This window comes from Lagopus muta, chromosome 25 (assembly GCF_023343835.1).
Source record: "Lagopus muta isolate bLagMut1 chromosome 25, bLagMut1 primary, whole genome shotgun sequence".
Taxonomy (NCBI): Eukaryota; Metazoa; Chordata; class Aves; order Galliformes; family Phasianidae; genus Lagopus; species Lagopus muta.
In genome coordinates, this window is record NC_064457.1 from 4,989,463 (window position 1) to 5,015,522 (window position 26,060).

The 26,060-nt window shown below is 43.1% G+C and overlaps 1 protein-coding gene and 1 gene segment (V, D, J or C); both read left to right on the plus strand.

The window, feature by feature from the left end:
• Positions 1–26,060, plus strand: part of LOC125684500 (T cell receptor alpha chain constant-like) — a 72,142-nt gene that overhangs the window by 6,915 nt on the left and 39,167 nt on the right.
• On the plus strand, positions 2,443–20,920 carry LOC125684527 (Ig heavy chain Mem5-like). Its single transcript, XM_048926716.1, has 8 exons — positions 2,443–2,544; positions 2,897–3,198; positions 6,852–6,859; positions 13,064–13,113; positions 18,328–18,612; positions 19,203–19,262; positions 19,599–19,715; positions 20,267–20,920. The coding sequence occupies exons 1-7, from the start codon at positions 2,493–2,495 to the stop codon at positions 19,712–19,714; spliced, it is 873 nt and encodes a 290-aa protein (XP_048782673.1). The 5' UTR covers positions 2,443–2,492; the 3' UTR covers position 19,715; positions 20,267–20,920.

The window sequence follows — 26,060 nt, forward strand, 5'->3', positions numbered from 1 at the left end:
CTTCCTTCCGTTAGCTCCATTATACTGCAGCTCACGGCGCTTTCGTTCTGCAGGGGTGTGTGCACAGCTCAGGATTGTGGAAGCTGGAGGTGGTCTCCGAGAACCCGGAGACTCTGTGCCCCTCTCCTGCCAGGGATTTGGCTCCAACTTCAAAAGTTACCATGTTTTTTGGTACCGTCAGGCACGCAGTGGCATTCTCGATTGGCTGTCTTATGCTAGCAGCTTTTCCTTTTACACTTCCTTCAGCCCTGAGATGGAGCATCGAGCCACAGCCTCTCGAGACAATGACCACGCTGTGGCATCTCTGTCTTTATGTGCCCTGCACCCCCACGACTCAGCCCGCTACTTTTGTGCCATTCACACAGGCACAGGAAATCCTCCTGAGCTTTAACAAAAATACCCCTTATTGAACACTGTCATGTCTGCAGGAGCCATCGGGCTGGCAGGCACTTGAGTGGCTCTGGCTGCTTCCTGGACAGTGAGAGGTCATCGCTGCACATTACAGATGGCCCTGTTAATTCAGCACAACCTTCTTTCACTTCACCACTCCTTTCATTCTCCTGAAATTCAAAAATAGTGTTGCAACCTGAGGATGACGTTTGGCATATTTCTGGTCACCAAAGCAGCTTGGCCACTCTGCCCCCCTTTCTACCTGCAGCATGTCTGAATTGGCTCCTGGTTCCCTTTTTCTCTTGGGTGCTCAAAAGCATTTGGGCACTTCTAGCAACAGCATTGCCTGCTTCCATCCACAGCCACGGGCCCTTTCCACGAGTGTGAGTGAAGCAGTGGATGAATAGCTCTGATGTAGTTTCAGGTGCATTTTGGAGCGATGTAATCCGAGCAATGAGGTCTGTAGAGGTGCAGCGAGCAGGGCAAACAGAAGCCCTGCAGTGTAGATAGGTTGCTCTGATTGCAGTGCCTCGTCTTTGTTTCCATGAAAGCTACAAGAAATAGAAAGAGCACAATAACACTAATTGATAGAGCAGATTCTCAGCTCCCAAACACTGTTTTTCAACAGTCACCAATATTAGCTATGCGTTTTACCAGCAATTTACAGGAGCTTTCACTTCATGCTTGTGAATACCTGCACCAGTGAAAGCAGTCCACTGTTTCACAGCTGCTATGATGGTACAGTTGACCAGGAAATGTTGCCCACACAGTTCGTCTTTCACCAGTCTGAACAGACGGAAGAATGAAGGCGCCAAAACAGGACGATCTGTTGTGTGTGCCAGGACTGTAAAGTCAGAATTCGCTCGCTCCACCACAGTTTTCTTATTGGTATGGAACCTAGCATTACGGTGTTGAAAGAGAAAGATAGTTGTCTTCTCTGACCTCATTCTGGAAATTCAAGCCTTCGTCATTGTCAGTCCTGAGACTGAGTGGTAGGAGTTGGTGGATTGCCCAGGTCCTAGCAAATCCAGAAGGATCACCCCTTCCTTTCCTATCCCAAAACACAGTGCACATCGTTATGCCCACTGAGGACTGCATCTGAGGACCGCAGGTGTGGAACAGCGTGTGCTAATTGCAGGGTTGAGCTGGGACGTGTTGGAAGTGAGAATGCCCTCCTCTGTGGAGATCTAGGAAATCCGACATCCCTGCATCAGCACTGGAAGCCTCCGGGGCAAGGCTGCAGGTGAAACTGGAATGGAACATTTGGTTGACACAATTTTTTTCTATATTTACCAATGGGCACGGAAGTCTTTAATTGGTTGAGATTGGTTGAAGGAATTAGGGTCAAAAATAAAATCTAAAGACAAGGTCCTTTGTAGGCAGGAGAGCTGCCTGGCAGACCAAAGAGAACTGAGCCAGTTTGCAATAATTAAACAATTGGGAAAGTGGGGGGAAAAAAAGAAAAAAAGAAAAAAAAAAGGAAAGACAGGCTGAGGAAAGCAAAGAAGGGAAGAGAGAGGAAGCAGAGAATGCAAAAGAAAAACAGAAGTGCAAGGTTGCGAGGGTGGTGGAAGTTACCAGCCAACAAGAACAAAAGCAAGCAAAAGAAGTTTCATTTTGAAATCAAATAGTACCAGCTGGGAAATGTTGTGTTACAGGTAGGAGCCAGCCCTGATAAAGAATACATCAGAGAAAAAAAAAAAAAAAAAAAAAAAAAAAAAAAGTTGTAAAGGAATGAAAGTACTAACAGTTGATATTCTGAACGTTGGATTATTAATTGGATGTGAATCTGAAAAGAACACGACAATCTTGTCAGTGGGGAAACAAAAAACAGTCAGAGGGCAGAGCCCGTGCGTGGGGCAGGCGTGATGCGTGCGGCCTCGGCCCGGGCCCGTCGTGCACGGAGCACTGGGCGCGGGGATCAGCCCAGGGCCCGCAGCTCCGAGTGCCGCGCCGCCCCGTCCTCCGCTGAAGGGGCGGGGCGGGGCGGGGCGGGGCGGGGGACACCGCCCCGCCGGGGCCCGACGAGGGGCGGCCCGAGCGCGGCCCCGCTCCGCTGCCGTCCGCCTCCCGGGCAGACGGCGGCGGCGCGGCGGGGCGCGATGGCGGCCGGGCTGGGGCCGTGGCTGCTGGCCTTGGCCTTGGGGCCAGCGGGTGAGAGAGAAGCGGGCACGGAGGGCGGCGAGGCCGGGGCCGGGCGCGGCTCCTGCTGCCGCCCCGCGGGCGGGCGGGCGCGCGCGCGGAGGCCCGGCGCTCGCCTTCGGTGCCGGGCAGCGGCTGTCGTGCGTGGCACAGGGAGGCTGCGTGGGGACGCGGATGCTGCGGGAGCGGCCCCGGCTGAGCCCCGAGGAGGAGGGCGGCTGGGGCAGCGCCCCTGGCCTGGGGCTGCGACAGGAGAGAGGAGCTTCACAGCTCTGAGTTGGTGACAGTTGTTGTCAGGGTGGCTGGGGAACGTCCTCCTGCCATGGATGTGCAATGCCTGCTTCCTGATGCTGTCCTTCTACAGGAGTGTGTGCACAGTGGAGACTGCAGGAATCCGGTGGAGGTGTGCGAGCACCTGGGGAGTCCATGCGGCTCTCCTGCCAGGGATCCGGCTTCATCTTTGGAAATTACCATGTACTGTGGTACCGTCAGACACTCAGTGGTCGTCTCGAGTGGCTGTCATACATCAGCAGTGGCAGCTCATATATTAGATCCAACCCTGAGGTGCAGAGTCGATCCTCAGTCTCTCGAGACAATTCCCGCTCTGTGTCCTATCTGTCTCTCCGTGCCCTGCGCTCCCACGACTCAGCGCGCTACTTCTGTGCGGTTGACACAGGAACAGGAAATCCTGCAGAGCTTTAGCAAAAATCTTCATGAGAACAGCTGCTGGAACCACACGGCTGGCAGGAGCTGGAGCAGCTCTGGACCGTTCCTGGACGGTGACGGCACATCACTGCACCCCACCGATTACCCTGTCCTTTCTGCACAGTCTCCTTTCACTTCATCACTCCTTTCATTCTCCTGAGTCACAAAAGCGGTGTTGTGACCTAAGGATTATGTTCAGCATATTTCTGTTCACGAGATCAGTTTGGCCACTTTGCCCACCTTCCTGCCTTCAGCATGTCTGCTCCGGCTCTTTCTTTCCTTCTTCCCTTAGATACTCAAAAGCACATTGGGCGCGTCTAGCAATAGCATTGCCTGATCCCATCCACCAGCCATGAGTTTTTTTCCATCTGTCTCTGTGATCAAAGCAGTAAATGAATATCTTTGATATGATTTCAGATGCATTTCAGAATGATATAAACCAACAAACACAGTCTGTAGTGTTGAGTCATGCAGGACAAATCGAGATCCTGCAGTGTATATAAGTTACTCTGAAAGCAGTTTCCCCTATTAGATTCAATTGAAACTACAGCAGTTTCAAATTTTTGGTTTGGATTTGGACTCTGTTTGACAGTTTGGACTCTGTCTCCTTTGACTGCCTGGTAGTGGTGACACCTCACCTCATCATTGTTAATGATGTGATCCAGGAAACTGTCATGTTGAACCTCGAATGGGTTCATTTGTTCCTAACAAACTTGCATTCACTGTTCTTTATGTTCCAGTGTTTCCCTTCACAGTTTCCACCTGATGCAAACTTTGCTCTGTTCCAATGCTGACATTATTGTTTTCAACGCATGAAATCCAGTATTCAGCTTGGAGCACACTCTGCAGAGATGGGCAGTAAAGGAAAGGGGCCATCTAATGATTCCTGAGAAGTTTTATCTTTCTCTCTGAATGGAAATTGGAAACGGAGCAGTGGAGCTGTAGTTGTTCTTCTCTTCTGAGAACCAGGTACCCAGAAAAAAATGACAGTCCATGGAACCAGAGCATTAATTCTTTAACTTCCAGTGCACTACATGATGTTATGATGTGGAATATCCATAACAAAAATAATAAAACCATGCCATCATGTCAACCTGATGAGAGCTCTGGGATTCTGATCATCATTGGCTTAGAATTGGAAGACAGTGCACTCTGTTCCTGCACCCTGTCCCACACGCTGCCCTGCGCCCACCCTCCTGCACAGTGAGAAGCATCCCCCGTTGCCCAGACAACATTGTCTTCATCCACTCTTCCCTTCCCTCTTGCCTGTTTGCACCCCAGCAGGAGCTGGGTGTTATGAGTGAAATTGGAGGGGAGAGCACAGAGCTGTGGGGATGGTGATGGATATGGAAGTTTCCAGAATCCCTTTCAGTGAACAGTGGAGAGCTGCCACAAGTGATTCACACTGCAAATCCAGTGATTGATTGATTGATCCAGTGATTGAACTGTTGTCAGCTTGATTCAAAAAGAAGGGTTAAGATCTCCCTCTGGTCCAGTGCCACTGCAGTGCCCCTCCAGGATTGCTCTCACCCTTTCCTATTCTATATCTAGAATATATCTATATCTATATATCCTATAAGGCCATCACAGCTTGTTCTCAGTAGTCTTGCAGCAGTCACTGGCCAGGTGGCTGGGGAGCAACATGTCAAGAAACCAGCAGTAATCAGCAGTAGTGAAGTCATCTTCCAGAGCAATATGAGAGGAAGCAGCATATACTCACAGTAGCTGTTCTAGCATAGTCCTAGCAGAGGCCATATGGATTTATTGGAAGGGTGAGGAATACAGAAGTTTCACTTTTCTGGAACAGTGGAGAGCTCCCACAACAGATTCCCACTGCAGATCCAAGCAGCAAAGAGAGGGGAAGATGCAGGGTTTCACTGCAGTGCTCGGTTCACACTGCAGCAGCTCTGCAGCAGTGGACCAAGAAGTGATGATAGAGGATCCCGAATTGTCAGTGTTCCTTTGGGGCAAACACTAATCAGGTGGTGTCATGCAACTGCAGGTGCAGAAGACAGAGCTTTCCCAAGCATGTATTCACATCCAGCTGTTTTGGCAGTGGATGGGGTCAGCACAGATCTTACAAACAGTAAATAAATGAAGCGCATTTATCTTTTCTTAAGTTTAAAGCAATGGGATAATAAGTGAAACGATACAGAAAGAATGAAACAGAAGAAGGTTATGAACCTTCTACATAAGATTAACTATAGTAAGATTAACTATTCTGGGAACCTCAGAGGCTACTTGGTGAACTGTTAGCTAGTGAACATTAACTGAGCCTCTTGTCTAGCATGGCCCCTTTTTTCCTCCATGACCTGGACATCCTATTTCATTGTGACAAAGCAGGAAGTCAAACAAAGGATGCTGAAATGATGAACAAAGACCGCCTGAAAAATCTCTGAAATAGAAAGGAAATGTGGAAGAGGTGTAAGCAGAGGAAGGTGATCTAGGAGGGACATAGAAACTCTTTTTCACCATGCAAAATAGAGTTAGAAAAGCCACAGCCTATCTGTGGTGTGGCATGTGAGGTCATTTTTATTCTGATGAGCGCATTTGGCTCTGTGGAGAAATCATTCCCATGAATTAATCTAAGACTCACTAAGTCACTCACTGGTCCTTTCAGGCCAATATCAGATATCTTGCAAGAGCTATAAATAACAGAGCAGATATTACCTGATTTCTTCTATTACCACCTTCCTTTCTTGTATCTACCTTCAGCACTGGGACTTTCCCAAGCAGGTATTATAGATCCTGCTTTTCACAGAATCAGAGCACTGAAGGGACTGGAAGGCACTGCTAGAGATCATCGAGTCCAACCCCCCTGCAGAGCAGGCTCCCTCCAGCAGGCTGCACAGGTAGGCATCCATGCAGTTCTTGAATATCTCCAGAGAAGAAGAATCCACAACCTGCCTGGGCAGCTGTTCCAGTGCTCCACCACCCTCAGTGTGAAGAAGTCCCTTTGCATATTGGTGTGGAACTTCCTGTGCTCCAGTTATAGCTGTTTCCCCCTGTCCTATTCTCACAGGCTGCTGAAAAGAGGTTGGCCGTGTCTCTTTGACTCCCACCCTTAAGATATTTACAAACAGAAATCAGATCCCCTCTGAGTCTTCTTTTCTCAAGGCTGAGCAGACCCACTTTGCTCAGCCTTTCCTCATAGAAGAGATGCTCCAGGCCCTTTGTGGCCCTGTGCTGGACTCTCTCCAAGAGATCCCTGTCTTTTTTTTGTACTGGGGAGCAGATGACTGATTTTGAATAACTTGCTTTAGCTGTTCACTCACAGTGAAAGCTATGATTTACTGTTGGGTTTTATTAAATATCTAGTTTTTTAAGATCACTTCCACTCTCTGCAGGGAACAGATGATCAGTAGCATTTCTGTTTTGTAAGAGAGCTTGAATATATGGGATGGTACTGTCCACAGAAGAGCATAATGAAGCATAAAGAGCATATCAGGAGTAGTCAGCACGGGTTCACAAGGGGGAGGTCGTGCTTGACCAACCTGGTAGCCTTCTATGATGTTGTCTCTGGCTGGGTGGATAGGGGGAGAGCAGTGGATGTAGTCTACCTTGATTTCAGCAAGGCATTTGATACTGTCCCCCATGACGTCCTTATAACAAAGCTGAGGAAGTGTGGGATAGATGAGTGGACAGTGAGGTGGGTTGAGAACTGGCTGACTGGCAGAGCACAGAGGGTCGTTGCTGGTGGTGCAGAGTCCGGTTGGAGGCCTGTAACCAGCGCTGTTCCTCAGGGGTCTGTGCTGGGTCCGGTCTTGTTCAACATCTTCATCAATGACCTTGATGAGGGGATAATGGCCACCCTCAGCAAGTTTGCTGATGATACGAAGTTGGGAGGATTGGCTGACACGCCTGAAGGCTGTGCTGCCATTCAGCAAGACCTGGATAGGCTGGAGAGCTGGGCAGAAAAAAACCGGATGAGGTTTAACAAAAGCAAGTGTAGAGTCTTGCATCTGGGGAGGAATAATGGCATGCACCAGTACAGGTTGGGGGATGAGCTGCTGGAGGGGAGCTCTGTGGAAAGGGACCTGGGTGTCCTGGTGGACGACAGGTTGGCCATGAGCCAGCAGTGTGCCCTTGTGGCCAAAAAGGCCAATGGCTTACTGGGGTGCATTAAAAAGAGCGTGTCCAGCAGGTCAAAGGAGGTGATCCTCCCCCTCTACTCTGCCCTGGTAAGACCTCATCTGGAGCACTGCGTCCAGTTCTGGGCTCCCCAGTACAAAAAAGACAGGGATCTCTTGGAGAGAGTCCAGCGGAGGGCCACGAAGATGGTGAAGGGCCTGGAGCATCTCTCCTATGAAGAAAGGCTGAGTGAACTGGGTCTGTTCAGCCTTGAGAAAAGGAGACTGAGAGGGGACCTGATCCAGGTCTATAAATATCTAAGGTGTGGGGGGCAGAATGGCGAGGCCAGACTCTTTTCAGTGGTGAGTGGAGACAGGACAAGGGGGAACGGCTGGAAACTGCAGCATAGGAAGTTCTGCACCAATGTGCGAAGGAACGGCTGTGCAGTGAGGTGACGGAGCACTGGAACAGGTTGCCCAGGGAGGTGGTGGAGTCTCCTTCTCTGGAGATGTTCAAGACCTGCCTGGATGCCGACCTGTGCGACCTGGTGTAGGGAACCTGCTTTGGCAGGGGAGTTGGACTCAATGATCTCTGGAGGTCCCTTCCAACCCCTACAATTCTGTGATTCTGTGATTCTGTGATAATGGACACTGTATCCTTTAAAAGAAGAGTCACCTTGACAGCTGCATCCCAAAATCACCCCTCCATCTCAATGAGAGTTGTGGACATGGTTGTCTTTTATATATATGTGATTTAATCAGCTGGATATTCTGGGAGCTAAACTCAGAGTGGGCTGTTTCCCTCAGAAAGGGAAGATGGATTAGAATATAAATGAAGGATGTCTGGGGGCTGAAAGAGTCAGGAAAGCTTTTCGGTAAAAATGTCTAGTAGACCTTTCAGCAATAATGTTAATAAACAAATGGAGTAGTACAGCTTTGAACCAGGCAAATTTGTGAACAGACTGGAATATACCCATTTCCTTATGTGTCTTAGAAATAGACTTGATCCAGAAACTGCTTCACAATTTCAGATAGCCACTAACCAAAATCAGATAAATAAAACTAAAAGCTGATTGTAATCATCTTGGAAATGATGTTCAGAAATACTTAGGAAATGTAGAATAAAATAAAAATTAATAGGATTGATGTAACTGGTCCTCTGATGTTCTTTAGTATGTTCCATCATAACTCCCCTGATATTTGTTAAAAGACAAATGAGAAATAAGGTCCCTCCAGTAAGAACAGCTCCAACACCCAAAAGGAACAACATTCCTTTTTGACAAATATGGACTTTATAGTTATAAATTAATATTTCTGCCCCTCCAAAACAAAGCAATACTGATAATTTTGGTTTTAGTGCGTAACAGCATTTCTGCAGCAGCTTTAGATTATTATAAAGTAAAACAGTAGATAAAGTTTCATCTCTTCAAAGGACATGAAAGAGGAAGCCACCGGGATGTGAAGTAAATAAATAAATGTGTTTTTGTAGAAGTCTCTACTGCTGTGGATTACATACCTCTGTGACTGAAAAAGACTGAATTACCGAACACAAATGGGCTTACTCACTGACTTCCCTTGAAGGCCAAAACATCGTGCCCTGCAGTCTCTTTTTCTTCAGACAACTGTAAGCACAAACATAAATTTAATTCCCAGCATGATTCACCGGGAAGATTTTTGCATACAAGGCCAATTTCCTTGACATTTAATATCCGGTCTTTGACAGGATGTGATTTTGGACATGCGCCTGTCAACTCAAGTTGGGTGATCAGGTATATATCTGCTGGATTTTAGATGTTTCCACTTCATCATTGCCTTCTCTTCTGACAGCACAGAGCAGGTAAGATTTGTTGACTCTCTTTTTTGATAAAAGCAAAAATCCTTTTAGGTCTGTACTGAACAATGGCCAGAAGCAGATGCATAAAGAGAGCAAGCAAGAGATTACAAAGAATAGTTGCTGATAGTAATCTCCCATCAAACTGGCATCAGAAGGAGGACTTTGAATCATGTGCAGCTCCTTTGCACAAAGTCTGTTCTGAAAATAATGCCTCCTATTTTATTATGTTGGCCTGTATGTGGTATGGCAGTAGAAAATTGCACCATTGGCATTAGTTGATGCTTGCTGAACATTTATGGAGACCAAACAGTGAATGTGAGTACAGTGATGCATGTCAGCAGTAGCAGAAGCAATGTGAAAGACAAGCTTCATTCTGAACAGACATGCAGATGTCAGCCAGTGTGATTTTTTCCACGTAGAGGAATTCACTTCCACATTTTTGCCTCACACTCCATCTCAGACACCATTTTGTCAGGCTGCCCTCTACTGCCATCTGTCGCATGGCAACAAAATGTATTGGAATACTGTGAGGAAGATTCAACCTCTACTGCCATATCACCGACATCCACTTCCAACTTCATGGGCCAACTCAGCAAAATAGGAGGCATTACTTTCAGAGTAGAAACTTTTTTGTTGCCCTTCACATGCTCTACCAGAATCAGTTCCAGATGGGCTTTGACTTCTCTAGCCCTAACTCTGCATGATCATGAATCCCTGCATGATGATAGTGTCTCTAGATCCCTCCCAGATCATCAGCCTCTGTTTCCCACTCGTGCACATTTCCTTGCCTTACCTGAGTTTGTTCAGGAGCCCCTTGTTCATCATTTGGGCCTCCTGCTACCTTTGCTTTGCATTATGTTTTGTCAAGATAAACCATTCCTGATCTCTGAAAATTAAGCAGCTCTCCTCTGTCCAGAACCATAACTCCTGGGATCTTCCAATGGGATCCTGGGGCTGTGATTCTGCTTTTAGCATTTCTTCCCTTTCCTGGGATTCTGAGCTGAAACACTATGTGAGTGTTAAGACTGTGTAAAGGAAATGGACCTGGAGGTATTGATAGATGCTCGGCTGAACATGAGCCAGCAGTGTGCCCAAGTGGCCAAGAAGGCCAAAGGCATCCTGGCTTGCATCAGGAATGGTGTTGCCAGCAGGAACAAGGCAGTGATTGTTCCCTGTACTCAGCACTGGTGAGGCTGCACCTTGAGTGCTGTGTCCAGTTTTGGGCCCCTCACTGCAGGAAAGATATTGAGGCTCTGGAGTGGGTTCAAAAGAGGACGACAAAACTGGTGAGGGGTCTGGAGCACAGGGCTGATGAGGAGTGGCTGAAGGAGCTGGGAATGTTCAGCCTGGAGAAGAGGAGGCTCAGGGGAGACCTTATTGCTCTCTATAACTATCCACCATGTCACCCATATTGATCTGCCCTCTACTCCTGACCCATATGCTATCAGCAGGCTCTCTGCATGTTCCAAAGCAGAGCAGCATGCATTTTTCAGATGCTCTGATGGAAAGAGCAGTTCCCCCTCCTTACCTTTCCAGTGTCTTTGCTAAAGGGCCTGTCATCATTCTCTGCAGTATTTCTGCAAGCTATCACAGAAAATCTCCATGATTGTTCATGAGCTTTACAACCGGGCCATGAAGGAAATCCCGGGCCATGCTAGATAGAACACCCAAACTTAGGCTTCAAGATGTATTTCAGTTGTTGAGTCATGTGGACTATTCCACCCTGTATCCACAATCACAGACTTGCTACTACAAATTGAGCTTAAATTTATCCTGTTTCTTCCTGGATTTGCATATGTTGTTGCACAGGTACTTCAAAAAGGCACCTAGTCATGCTGACTTCTTAGAAAGTGTATGAAGACTTTCTTTTGCCTCAGGTTTCTTGATCTGAGTTTTTTGCCCAGTCAGGTGGATCCCAACTCTTCCACAGTCTTTAGTTCTCAAATAGGTCTGACGGACTTAGAAACCAAGTCCCCATTGCCAGTGCCACTGACAAGTAATCCATCCCATCCTCCTTCTTACCTCCTCTCCCTACACCAATAAGAGGAAAACAGAAACCTGCTTGGTCCCCATGTCCAAGTCAATGCACTCATCCTTGCTAGTTTCCAGGACTCTCCTGACAGGATGCATCATGCCCATCAATCAACTCAAGTCAGTGAAGTGTCTCCTGTCAATGGAAGCACTGGCAGAGGGACAGATTTATGCTCTTATCAAGTTGAGTCATGTGCGCTGGCAGGCATCTTAACAATTTTTGTAGTGTTTTTAATTAAGTGAGGAGTTGAAGCCAAAGTCTGGTACAGAGGTGGTGTTGTTCTCTTGGCTCTACTGAAAAGAAATCTTCACTGAAATGCTGGGCTGTGAGGCCTCTGCCCTGGACATCACTTAGTTGCTATAGTCCTATAGCTGCCAGGCTTTAGGTGAGATGTTTATCCACACATCTTCAGTCTGTCCAGTGCTTGCCAGATAAGCAAGTTGCTCCGCTCCCTCCTTTGTTCAAGCCCAGAGCAAGATAACCACATTAAGTCACACTCTTGCTTAAGCTGCAATTGTCTGCTGATTTATTGTCATTCTCTATTTCAATACAGCAAGTCTGGTGATTTCCTTGGAGTGGTTTAGGGAGCAGATCTAGCTGACTGGCACAGCAGAATTGGCTAATTCACTGCTTGGGTCTGTTTCCAGCTGTACGTTTCTTATACCTCTTTATTCTGTGGTCAACAGCGAGAGATTCTTTGAGTTTTTTAACCCTAGTTAACTCTCAGCTATCAATTCCAATGTTTAGACAATCAAAAGTTTTACGTCCTCCCACATGGTGTTGCTGGCTTTGACCTCCTCAGTTTTAACATATTGTTTCTCAAACATCAAGGTTGCCAAATAAAGTGCCATGTGGTTTTAGATCAGTCCACAAACCACAGGTACTCTCACACACTGTGTGTCTTCTTCTACCTATTACATTCTGTTTAATCGTAGATGTCCAGACAGTGTAAATGGTACAGCTTGATCACTCTGAACAATTTGATCCAATTACTTTATGATAGCTGCCCTCAGGGGTACGGTATCTCCACCTAACAAAGAGCAATCATTTTCCCTACTTAGGACTTCCTAAGGTCGAACGATCCTCAGACATCAACTCTGAGTACCAATATCAGGCACACACCTCACTTTCATGAGCACTGAAAAAGGTGAAAAAACAACAACCTTCTGCAGCTTAGAATTTTCATAAATTCTTTGACATAGCATTAAAACTATGAATTTTTTCCCCTGTTTTCTAATAAGCTCAACTCCATGAGATTTTCAGAAACATTACGTTATCCTGAAGATTTCAGTTAAAATTCAGCCATTGCTGTCCTGTTCTAGGTCGTTCATTGAAAGCTGTGCCAAATTTCTTCATGTGGTATGTAAGACAGAAACCACTCGAGAAGTCATGTGACTGCCTGAATAATCTAAAATTCTGTGTAGTCATAACAAAGGAAGACATATTTTTTGTAATGAGGTATATCACTGTGTTTGGGGGTTGGAGTACCACAGTGGTGTAAACAACATAGGGCCCTGTACAAAAACCCAATGGTGCAAAATAAGTTTTATGGGGTTTTTTGGAAGGAAGAATATAAGTTCCTGAAATACCTCAGGAGATAAATCTGACATTCCTTTCACATATTGATTTATCCCGAATGTATTGAGCTCATGGAGCTTTTTGCAGAAGGGAGAAAAATAAAACTTCGGTACTGATGAAGCTATTTGACATCAACATTGTTTTCTCCCTTCCAGGTTCAGAAGAAAACATAGCTCTAAATGCCCTCATGGGATTGCATACATGGGTCAATAAGACAAGCATCTGGATTTTGATCTTTTTTTTTTTTTTTAAATAACTTCTGAATGCAGCAAGGAAAGAGTTATTTATTTGACTGGGGAACAACAGTGTGAGAACAGATAAGCTTGTGTTTGGAAGTGGAACCACTCTCACAGTTGAACCAAGTAAGTACCGTCATTTTCACTTGTAAAATTATGATAAAGGGATTCAGTAGTTTCTGTTCATCGTAAGAATTTTCTGCTGTAGTAAGTCCTGGTTTCTAGCCTGTGTTCCAGACTAATTCCTCAGCTTGTATCTGCTTAGGGAAGCTTCACAGGAATGGCTATGCTACTTCTGTAAATCACCTTCACTCCACGATCCTCAAACACCCAACCTGCAGTCCTTAGATTTAGCACGACATCATTTATTCCTAGTCTCAGTAGTATTCTGTCCCAACTTTATTTTGGGGCTTCAGTGAGTTTTCACTGTCTCAGAATTGCTTAACTCAGCAAAGAACCAAGAATGGACAGAAAGTTTGAGATGCATTCTTAACTCTCTTGTATGATAAGACAGATTTTGGCATTGACATTACACTCATAGTGTCAGCAGCTAAGTAATTCCATTGGCATAGAGAAAGAGAAGGAAGGAGGTTAAATAACCTCAGGATCAAGGTTTTGCAGTTGGCTCACATCCAAGACCAAGATGAACGAAGGAGATTTGGCTGCACAGCTGAATGGGCTTTCAAAAATTAGAGGCAGTGGGTAGGGATTATAACGAGCCTTAGTTCTCCCTGACTTTATTTGAAATTCTGTCAAGTTCAGTAAAGGCAAATATCACTCCAGCCAGCTGTGTGTTTAATTGTGGTGCAGAAGAGGAGTTTGATAGATTGATCCTTGTTGTCCTAAACATTCAGGTGCAGAGCTTAAAAGTTGTGATGCTTTCAGAGATTGTAGTGGCTTTAAAATTCTGAAGCAATATCCTCTGTCATTTTGTATCCCTAGAGACATGCCAGAAAGAGATCGTGGAGCTCTCTTAGGTGGGGATTAATATCTGTCCATGTCTGTAGGATATTGTGAATGATAATAAAAATCTATTTTGGAACAGCTGAATCCCATTCCCGATTCTGAAGGAACAAAAAAATGTAAATTCTATTATTCTAGAATCAACCAAATTCAAAAAAGTTTAGCCAATTTCCTACGACCTCTTATGCTGGCAAATGCTGTGTGATGGCTCTTTTTCTCTAGAAAAAAAAGGACAAATACTGATCTCCAAAATGTAGGTTTTTCAGAGTGTTGGTTCTGCTGCAAAAAAAAAAAAGATTTATTTCTAATTGCCCTGAAGGTAGCATGCGAATCATTGACTCCAGCAAGATATTCTTGGTTAGGGAAAACCATTGCTGGAATCAACGTACTGCACACATGACATTATCCACATTTTACAATTATCTTTCTTCCCTGAGTTTTCTACAATGGAGCTTAGAGAACAATTCCTGTGACAAATGAAATATGCTGGCCTGGCCTCCTCTCCTCTGAAATGCTTCAAGTCATTCTTACTTTTTTTTTTTCTCCTATGTTTGATGCTTATTTTTTTTCTTGCTGAGGGGGGGATGAAGAGCTGCACAACGACTTTAGGATGAAAATGAAATGCCTGACAGTAAAAGATAATGGGTCTTCTAAGTCACTCAAGTGTCTGCTGAAGTATTTCATATGTCAAACCCAAATTTCTAGAATTCTGCAGCCTGATCCTTTTGTTGATCACTTTGGACTTCTTTTGGTGATACTAACAAGGATTTAAAGATGCTAAGTACACACTCGTCTGGTTCCTGAATCTTCTGAGAATCCCCAAACACAAAATTGTGTAGGAAACATGCACTATTATCCTCTGTAGTATTTTCCAGGCACATTTTCCTGTAGAAGGCTCACAAAAGGGTTTTGCCTTTGGTTTTGCTTATTCTAGATAAAACTCTTATTAAGAAAACTAAGGACCACAGCATTATGGAATATATAACTATTCCTATGCCTCTGTAAGATTAAAGAAAAAAAAATATGACTTTTTTGTGCTAATAAATTACCTCTTCCAGAACGTAATATAAAAATCACCAAGCAAACAATGCAAGGAATTCACAGGTGTATTTTCAGATAACACAAAATAATTGGACTATGTTGAGACTGCTGGGCTTGATAAATGATAATAATAATAATTCTGCTTTACAGTAATTGCACAGTGCACACTTGCTCTTGCTGAGAATTTTACCCAGTCAGTTTGCCTTGTATACTGGTTGCTTGGAAACACTGGAGATTAGACAACATGAAAGGACTTCAAATATCTTCTCAGATAACAAAAAACACACAGGGCTAACAGTAGCTGGCAAAAACATGTTACACCTGGAAGGGAAGTGTCTGAGGAAGTATAACAAAACAGGCCTTTTTTGATACAACCCTTTTTAACTGTGCGTAACTGCTGGTCTAATCTTCGGGACTGGGACCCAACTGACTGTGGAGCCTAGTAGGTATTCTTTATGTTTTCACATTTTCTCAGTTGTTATTCTTTGGATTTCAACTTTTTCTTCTCTTCTTCCTCCTAAAAGTCAAGTAGCAACTTCCTCATACTTCAAGTCATTAATTAGACTTTAGGATTTCTATGCATAATCCTTTGATATGCAATTAGTTTAAGTATAAAAAAACATGCTGAGTCCCCTTCACAGGAATTGCCAAAGAATCTGGGCTGTGCAAGGACAATCTCATGCTGAATTTGCTTGGGAGTGTGTCCAGAGAAGGGCAACAAAGCTGGTGAGGGGTCTGGAGCGCAGGAATTACGAGGAGCCATTGAGTGAGCAGGAATTGTTCAGTCTGCAGAAGAGGAGGCTCAGGGGAGACCTTACAGCTCTCTGTAACTACATGAAGGGAGGTCCTGGTGAGGTGGGGGTCAACCTCTTCTGCCATGTAACTAGCAATAGGACTAGAGGGAATGGCCTCAAGTTGCACCAAGGGAGATTCAGGTTGGATACTAGGAAATATTTCTTCTCCGAAACAGTGGTCGGGTGCTGGAATGGGCTGCCCTGGGAAGTGGCTGAGTCACTGTCACTGGAGGTGCTGAAGAAACATTTAGATGCTCTACTGAGGGATATGGTTTAGTGGGCAACATTGGTGATTGGTGGACAGTTGGCCTGGATGATCTTAGAGGCCTTTTCCAGCCTTAATGATTCTATGACCTTCTATGATCTACCATTTGGCATTTTCATAAGCTTGTAATAGTTATTATTAGGTTTCACACCAATGGTTGGGCAGTTTGAAGGAAACAAAAGAATCTGTGAATAAATATATATAAGATGCTAAGAATTTAAATTCTCTCAGGGTTAGAGAGACAGCGGTAAGTGGAGAAATTGACAGTATTACACAGAGGAATTAAAAGAAGTTTAATCTGTCGGTTCAGTCATACTAGATGGTTCAGTTTGGGTTAAACTACATTGGTCCAGGGAAGTCAATGAAGATGTGAATTTGGGAATCTGTTTTCTCTAGGTGTTTACAAACATGGAGCTGTGCTTGTTCTTATTAGCAGAGGCAAGCCATGATGTTATGTCAGAGTATTGTTCAGCTTGCACTTTTTTGGGATGTGAGTAGAGTTGGAAGGAGAGTAAATTCAGAGCCTGTTGAAGGACTTGCAAAGATAAATATGATGAACAAAATTTCAGATCTGTGGGGACTTTTGAGTAGAATGCAACACAGATGCCATGCAGAATGCAGAGTCTAATGCACCTCTCTATCAATCAGGAGGCTCTTATCAAATTGGACACATTCTACTCTCTATATATCCTTTTTTAAAAAATGTCTGATAAGCTGAGATCCTTTTGGCAAGGAGGCATACTAGAAGAATCCCTTCGTTTCATGTTATTGTTTTAATTTACTCTCTTAATGTTGTCTTGGCATTGCTATGTAGAGTAACCCAAATTACTTCATGTATAACCTGAAGGTAGAGATATTTTGTTTTTAAAAATCATGGTAATAATTGGCTGGTAAATTATTTTGAGAGATCATCTGCTCCCTGAAAAGATGTCTACTAAAAATTTAAGCAATCTTATTTCATAACTTCTGTGTCTATCAGAAATTCCCAGAGAAGGCAGCTGTGGTATAATTGAAATTCAGGTTTTTGCAGTTGTTAAGTCTTTGGAATTCATGTTTGTTGGTTAAAATTCAGAATTCAACTCCCAGATGGTTTCAAAGCTAAAAAAATACATCAGACAGTTTCAGAGCAATTCTGCTGAAAGATGCAGCAGAGCTGTGATACCAAATCCCATCAATCCTGTTACACCTTTTAGGTTCTGCTCTAGGCTATGCATCTTTGTTAATATCTTAATCCTATAGAACAACTACTGAAATTAGTACACTGATGTAAGGAATACTGTAAAATATTTGTCTATGGGCTTCAAGTTTATAGGCCTCAGTGTGTTCTGTCCTTCAAATCAATCTGTTGTATGTCATGCTAACTCTACATTGTACTTCTGACTGCCTCTGGAGTTGTGTGACAAGCAGTATGGCACAGGGCACAGCACAGGAGCTTTTAAAACCGATTGCCAATCCTACTATCTTTTCAGTATCTGTAGGCTGGATTTGAATGATTTAAATGTCCGTAACATTTTGTGGGGAAAATCTCTGCCACAATTTCAAGTATTTGACTTTATTCCAGGAGAATTGGAAATAAGTGGACATAATTTAGAAGCTCCTGATTGCTTCTCTCCTAATTTAGCACCTTGGAGACAAAAAGCCTTCCTGCAAATGATCATTTATTAATGAAAAGATCAGCTTTGTCCTCCTTTCTAGCAGCAACACCTTATTTCTGCAAGCCATGCCAGACATCACTGAAGTAATTTTGCACAGCAGTGATGCAACAAACTGGCTTCTCTCTTTGCCTTAACGCTTTTGCCCTGATGAGAGCTTGTAGCCACATCAGGAGACCTGGGGGAGGTGTGAGAGAGTAAAGGAAAAGCAGTTAATTCCTCATGTCCCATGAGTACACAAAGTCATCCTTGATAGATCGTTTATTTTTAGGAATTAGATTGTTGAGAAAGCAGAATAATTTGACTCTTGGAGCTGAACCATTACAAGTTCTAATTTTCAGGTGCCTTATCAAATAAAGAACTCACATAAAGGCATTAGTTCTAGGAAAAGGAAGCTTGTGGAATTAAAGCTGCTTTGAAAACCTACTTTTGTACTTTCTTTCTGCCTTCTATCTGCTCTTTTGGAATAAGCAGCAGGAAAATATAAAGATAAAAGAAAGACTATTATTCAATGATGGAAGCACCTGAACAGCAGGTGATTTAACTGTCAGGCAAGACTGCAATAAAATCAAATCATGCCCACAGAATCCCTTTTTTTAAAAAAAATATTTTTATTTTTAAACAGGAAATCAGAATGATTCTATTCCAGAAGTCATTGTGATGAAATCAAAGAAAAACAAAAAAGATGATGACACTGGGAAAGCAGCTTGTCTGGCAAGGAATTTTTATAAGAAGAACATCAGTTTGGAGATGTCCTCTACAGAAGTTGTATATGAACCAAAAGCACCCATTGTGACTTCAAATGGGGTGTATAATACTATTAAGGTGGTCGAAGTGACAAAACAGTCGGAGGTGACGTGCACAGCCAGGTTAAGCAACGGCAATTTTACAGCCAACTCGACATCACCAGGTACAGTTCTGTGGAACCATCAGAGCTCATTTCTGGAGGCAGTGACATTTGCTGGCCTTCCTGCTAATAAGCATGCCCCCTGCATGCCCAGCAGGAGTGGGAAGGAAGTCTAAGTACTGAAGCAGGTAGAGCTAAAAGTTATTTAAACACAACTTAAGCAAGTGGTCTTAGTTTTTAGGAGCCTGAGGTTCCTTGAAAAAGAAAAAAATAGAACACCACACTGACTCTTTTTTGAATTCATATTTACTTATGACTGAGTAATTCAACATACAACATAAAGCTTTAACCTTTAAAGTAGCCTTTCTAAAAGTAAAAAGTGTTTTTGTTGTTTTCTTAAACCACTTTTTTTTGGTATATATATTTTCTTCCATTGTGAATTTCATTCAAAAAGGGGATAACAAACCAACTCAAGATTTCCTCTTTCCTGCAATGACCCTGAGGTCTGTTCTCAAATTTATATTTGTGATTTGTCTGCTGAACCCCAGGCTTTCCCACAAACCTGTTTCTGTGGAAAAGTCAGATGGACACAGTCTTTAATACTCCTTATCATTCAGATTTTGTTTATAGTGTCTTTCTTTTTTATGCTACAGAAAGGGAAATTGAAGAAACGAAGTCAGAAAATACTTGCAACACCACAGACACCTCTGCAGGTTAGTTACCTAAAGAAATTGTGGAATTCTGTTACTGTGTTGGGGATAAAAGCTTTTTTTTATCTCAAGGGGCAGAGGAATCAGAATATTATGTACTCATCAAACACAACCTTCTTCTTTCAGAGGGAGCATACAAGTTTTCTTACAGAAAGTAAGCAACAAGAGGCAAAATCCCATCAAGAGAATTGTCTTCCCCCCTTGTCATTATGATGTTTCTCTGCCATCTTTACTGCCATTTCTATTAACAGCGTTTTCCCCCCACTTTTATACCCATATCACAGCATCTCACTCTAGACCATGACCTCTCTCTCCCCTCTTTTCTCTCTCACTGAGCAGATATCAATGTGGAGAAAGTGAACATGTTGTCCATGGCTGTGTTGGGTTTGAGAGTTCTGCTGGCAAAAAGTATTGCCTTCAATACACTCATGAGTATCAAGCTGCTGCTTTTCTAAGGTAAGGAAACACATAGCGTGGTCTGTGGAAACAGAGTTATGTGTCTGAAATGGCCACTTGGCTTTGTGTACTTCTTGAACCACACAAGGAGTGATGACTGTTCATCTACTTCTATTCCATTAAAATATATATATTGCCTCTTTCTGCAAACAAGCAAAGAATCAAAACCAGACTTTTTCTGTGTTCCATGCTCAGTTTTTGTTGCTGGTCCCCAAGTGTGCTTTGCTTTGCCAGAGCACCTCAGGTTTTATCACTAATGCCTAAGAAATATTTCATTGACTGACTCGAACGGCAGAACCTGAGGCTTGGAGAACAATCAAGGTGAGTAAGGAGTCAGAAGGATGGCTCCCAAAACAAAAACGTGTGGGGATGGCAGGAAAGAAAGGAGAAGGAAGAATTTTAAAATTAATGTTCCCAGAGGGATAAAAAGTAGTCCAGACTGAGCCTGGTGAGTCTTCCTGTCTTGATCTAATAACAATCAAACAGTGGAGGGGTATATGCTTTAAATGTATTACATTAAATATAACCTAAAACACACTTTGTTCTTCTAGGCAATGGAGAAACAAGGCAGCAGAAGTGTGAGGAACAGAAGGAGAGAGCATTTACCAGCAGTATGAATTCCAGGGGTGGAAAACCTTCCTAGACAGTTTAAGTAACTGTTAGAGTTGTAACTGATTTTGCTATTTCTTGTTCTCTGTGAACTGAGGAGAGTACATTTTTCTTCATTCCTTTGCTAAGTAGGAATTGTTTTTCCCTTTCTTTTATCCTTTGCATAGAAGCATCCCACCAGCACTGATAGTTTTAAAAATCAGAGCCTCACCACAGGTACATCACCATTTGAAAATGCATTTACAGGAACGTTACATTACTCCCTAGAGCTGAGATTTTACTGCTGAGAGGATTCTGGAGAGGCTATTAATTAATATTAGAAGTCTTACTGCTTTTTAGATAACAATCTAAATTCAATAACAATCAATAACTTCAATATGCTTCAATGCTTCAATAACAATCTTTCTAGTGTAGATGAAGAAATCTGTGTTGGACCTGAAGTGATTCACTGCAACCAGATAATGTTCAACCACAGTAACAGTTTTATTTGCATTTCTTTGTTTAACTTGTATCATTTCTGCAAAGCATACAACATCTCTGTTTTAAGTTGCTGTAGTCATTGCCCAAATAAAGTTTTAGTATGCTAAAATGCTGTAGTTTGCGCTGTGTTTATTCTTCTGAATTTGGAAGGGAGATTGGTAAAATCTAGTTGTTCCAATGACCAGTGACATCAGAAGTACAGCTTTGATATCCTGGGTTTCCTGTTGATGAATTTGTGTTTCCTAGGGTTGTACTGGGAAGCGAAGGCTTCCTTTGGCACATTAAAAAGCTTCAGGAGGGCCAGGCCAAGGCGATTTGAATATTTTTTTTTTACTTTTCAGATGACTTTATAAAGAATCCTGTGTGATATTCCGGATCACATCAAAAAGGTACAAGGAGAAATCACTTAAGAGACAAGTTGTTATGAGCATGGGCAAGAAAAACAGAGAGATGAGCAGAGAGATGAGAATGCACTACTTTCTTCCATTCACTGTTACCAGGATGGGGCCAGCAGGAAACAACGTATGCTGGTTTGATGGAGAGATACAGCTTCTATAGCAACTTGCTAAAAAGACACTCAGCACACAGACTCCCCAACTCATCCTTCCCTCAGAAGCAGCAGGCAGGATGCTGTGGTTAACACAACTAACTTGCAACGTACAAGGTGAATTCCCCCTTGTTTTGAAAAACAAGTTAACCACATCCTGGAGAGAAAATTACAGCTACCAGCTGAGTTATTGCTGCCTTCAAGACAGACTCTAAAAACACTGCTTAATAACTTGGTCAGGTCAGTCTTTCACACCTTGCAGACACCTAGAGGAAAACCTTCATCTTATCATACAGCCATAGAATCAATTGCGACAGAATTATTTTCTTCAGAGTGCCTGGAATGATGCCATATTTTGGTTCTAGGAGAAAAACAACATTGATAACATGCTGATGTTTACAGTTGCTGCTAAGCAGTGCTGTACAGAGCCAAAGCCATTTGCTGGGGGCTAGCTGGGCATCAGCTGGGGGGTGGTGAGCAATAGCTTGTATCACTTGCAAAATACATTCATAGATGTATACATATTTGTCAGAATTATTATTCTTTATCTTAGTAAATAGTTTTATCTCAACCCATGAATTCTACTTCTTTCTTTTTTCTTCTTTTTTTTTTCTTTCTGATTCTCTCCCCTGTCCCACTGTGGGGGGAGGGGAGTGAGTGAACAAACAACTGTGTGGTGCTCAGCCACCTGCCAGCTTAAACCACAACATCAGAGAATGGCTTAGGTTGCAGGAGACCCTAAAGATCACCTAGTTCCACCCCTCTGCCGTGGGCAGGGTTGCCAACCACAAGATCAGGCTGCACAGGATCCCATCTTTGAATACTTCCAGAGATGGGGCATCCACAACTTCTCTGGGCAACCTGTTCCAGTGCCTCACCACCCTCTGAGTAAAGAATTTATTCCTAACATCTAAGCTAAATCTCCCCTCTTTTAGTTTGAATCCATTCTCCTTCGTCCTATCACTATCAGACAGTGTAAGAAGTCAGGTCCCGTTCTGTTTGTAAGCTCCTTTCAAGTACTGGAAGGCCATCATGAGATCTTCCAGGAGCCTTCTCTTCTACAAGCTAAACAAGCTCCTTTAACCCTTGTTCACTAGAGATATTCTCCAGCCCTTTGTTGCCCTACAGCTTTGCATCCTTCCTGTGTTTGAGGCCCCAGGTTTGGGCACTTATGCAAAATATGAGTGAAATTTACATAACCCAACAGAACAGTCTCATCATAATATAAATTATGGGAAGTTGTTCTTTCATATTTTATCCTGATTTTCTGATGACATCCACCACATTCTCTCATTAGACTCCAGATCACTCCTTTTCCCAGCTTCTCAGGCAAATCTCTGTGGATCTCTGTGAAAATCAAGAAATAGCATTTTCTTCAGTAGTCCTTGGTTGTGACTGGAAACCACAGAATGGAAAACTTGTGATGTTGCACATGGGAAGACTGGGATCTATAAATGTTTGACTACTGAGTGGCATGGCACGAATTTGTACAGAAATATACCAGTCAAATAAGGACTAAAGAAGGGTGTAATAAACCCTTGGAAGATGAGAAGTTTCTGTACGCAGTGAGGAATTTTGGCACCTATGCAGCCAGTGTGAGAGAAGAGATGCTAATGGGAAAGGCAACACCTTACTATACCACCTGATATGGGTGCAAGAAGCAAGCATGTGTGCAGATGCACAAATCCTTTCCAGCTCTTACATTTCTAGATAAACTGCACTGGATGTTTCAATAAAACACCCAGTTATTTCCACAGTTATGAGTTGTTTGGATCTAGAAATTTTAGTTTGAGTTAAGAAAGAACCTGTAGCAGCTCTGGTCCTATTTTTCATCCTTGTGAACTCATCTCCTACAATCAGTGCCTTTTCTGTTGAGAGTTTAAAAACTATAATATTGAGCCAATGCAGAACATGCGAAGAAAATTGTCCATGCTTGGAACTTTGAACAGCAGAAAAAAATCTGCTGGTGCTGGTCAGCAACTGGCTGAACATGAGCCAACAGTGTGTCCAGGTGGCCAAGAAGACCAGTGACATCCTCTTGTGTATCAGAAATACTGTGGTTGGCAGGACAAGAGGAGATCCTTTGAACGTGATGCTGGTGAGACCGCACCTGGAGCACTATGTTCAGTTTTGAGCACTTCACTATAAGAGTGATATTCTGTTGCTCAGGTCTGTGTAAAGAATGACAACAAAGCTGGTATAGGGACTACAAAATTAGTGTAGTGGGACTGAGGGAATTGGGATTGCTTAATCTGGAGAAAAGGAGGCTGAAGGGAAAGCTCATTACTTTACAGTTACCTAAAAAGAGGTTGAACAGAGAGAGTGTTGGTCTCTTTTCATAGATAGCAAGTGATAGGACATGAGGAAATGGTCTCAAGTTGCAACAGGGGAGGTTCAGATGAGATATCAGAAAGAACTTCTTCACTGAAAGGGTGCCAAAGCACTGGAATGGGCTGTCCAGGCAGTTGTCATTTGTGGAGTCATTTAAGAAACATGTGGATGTGGGGCACTAAGGGATGTGGTTTAGTATAGAACTTGGTAGGTCAGGCTGGTGGTTGGACTTGATGATTTTGTAGGCAATTTTTCCATCTAAATGATTCTATAATTCTATGTAGCTTTGGAAAAAAAATAGAGATTATCTGCAGGATAAAAAGGACCTCATTGTGACCCATAGCTTCCTCATGGGAGGAGGGCATGGAAGGTCAGGAGCTGATCTTCTTTCTCTGGTGACCAACAACAGAACCTGAGAGAACGGCATGAAACTGTGGCAGAGGAGGTTCAGACTGGATATGAGGAAAAGGCTATTCACCAGGAGTGGCTGGGCATTGGAACAGCTTCTCAGGAAGTGGCTGTGGCATTCAGCTTGCCTGAGTTTAAGTATCCGGACAGTGCTCTCAATCTGAGTTTTGGGTGGTTCTGTGTGGAGTCAGGAGCTGGACTCAATGGTCCTCATGCATCCCTTCCAGTTCAGGTTATTTTGATTCTATGATTCTAAAATCTATTTGCAGGTAGCTTTTGTACAGCCCAGTAGTAAGACTGTATAGTGAAAAGCTTCCTGAATAAAGTTGGAAGTCGTTGTTCTTGAATGAAGTTTTTCTTCATTGGAAAAGGTTTGGTTAAAAAATCATCACAAATTTTCACCCAAGCAATGAAAATCAACAAGGCAAATGGTTTGGTAGTGAAATTCTACACAATTTAGTCAGAATGAGTGCTCAAATTTTTCCCTTTTTTCTCTGCCATGTGTTAGCAGGGGTTATTTTTGTTCCCTTTTCTGTCAGTAATTACATTGTTTTAAGGAGCTTCTTGCTTGTCTCCTGCAAAACAAATTGCAACATTTTTCTCTAGCAAAAGGTAAGAAAAATCCTGATGTTCGTGTCTTATTTTTCTTACCCACAGATCAGAGACACTTACATGAAAAGCTCAAACAATCTTCTTGCAATTCAAGGTAGGCCATGCATGAGGGCACATTTTCGTATTCATAACCGGTGCTCAATTTATGCTCTTCTCCTGCTTGAATTCCACAAAACAGTGAGATCTTTAGAAAAGTATCCTGGCATTTGGGGCATTCTCAAGAATAAAGAAAATGTAACAGATGAATCACAGCACCCCTGGGAGGCTCTTCCCTTTCAGCACTGCAGCTGGTGCTGCAAGATGGCCTTGGGTGTACAGAGCGACATGAAACACAGACGGTATCCATGTCTCGTTTGGCATTTGGAAAGAGGTCTCACTTCAAGAAGTGTTCCTCCTTCTCTGTACCGTGTTGATCCTAGAAGCTCATCAACAAGGAGTAAAAATGAGAGAAGATCTTAAAATGCCGTTGACATTTGGTATAAAGGGGCAATTAAACTCCTTTGTAGCTTTTAAATTTGTCATATAAACTTGTCTTGCAAGAGCCACAAATACAGTTTAGAACCTATTTAAACAATTGCAAGAGCTTTTATATCTTTATGGAGACCAACATCAGAAAAAGAGCAAAAACTTTTGAAAGTATTTGGCTCAATGAGTTCAGTGATTCAGATCTTGTCTTTAAAGGATTCCAACAACTAAGTCAGGAGTGTGTCCTGGTTTCAGCTCCGTTCTGAGCTGATTTTTCCTTCATAGTGTCTGGTATGATGCTAAGTTTCGTCCTTAGGAGAAAAGCAATGTTGATGACACACCACTGTTTTAGTTGCTGCTGAGCAGTAAAACAGGATAAAAACCACAATTGCTTTTCCAACAAAATGTAAAGCCCTCTTCAACACACAACTATGTGCGATGAGCAAGACTCACTATTTCCCCTACAGTAAACCTTGATTTTTGCTTTTTTCATGTCATGTTCCAGAGTTTACTAGGGCTAGACTATTTTCTCATCAACAAGTCTTTAAATTGTTTATGTGTACAGCATTTCAGCCTGACGTGGGATTTCTTGCCAAAGGAGTGTAATGTAATTATCCTGCCCAATTATCCTCAACTACTACAAAACTCAGCAGGCTTTAAGAGCTATTCTTGTATTAATCAACGTGCAAGGGTTAAATTTGGAATATCAAAGAATCACAGAATCGTAGAATGGCTTCAGATAGAATGGAATTAAAGAAGGGCAGGGAACCCATCCACCAGATCAGGTTGCCCAGGGCCCCATCCAACCTGGTCTTGGATGCCACCAGAGATGAGGCATCCATAACTTCTCTGGGCAAACTTTTCCAGTGCCTCATCACTCTCTGAATAAACAA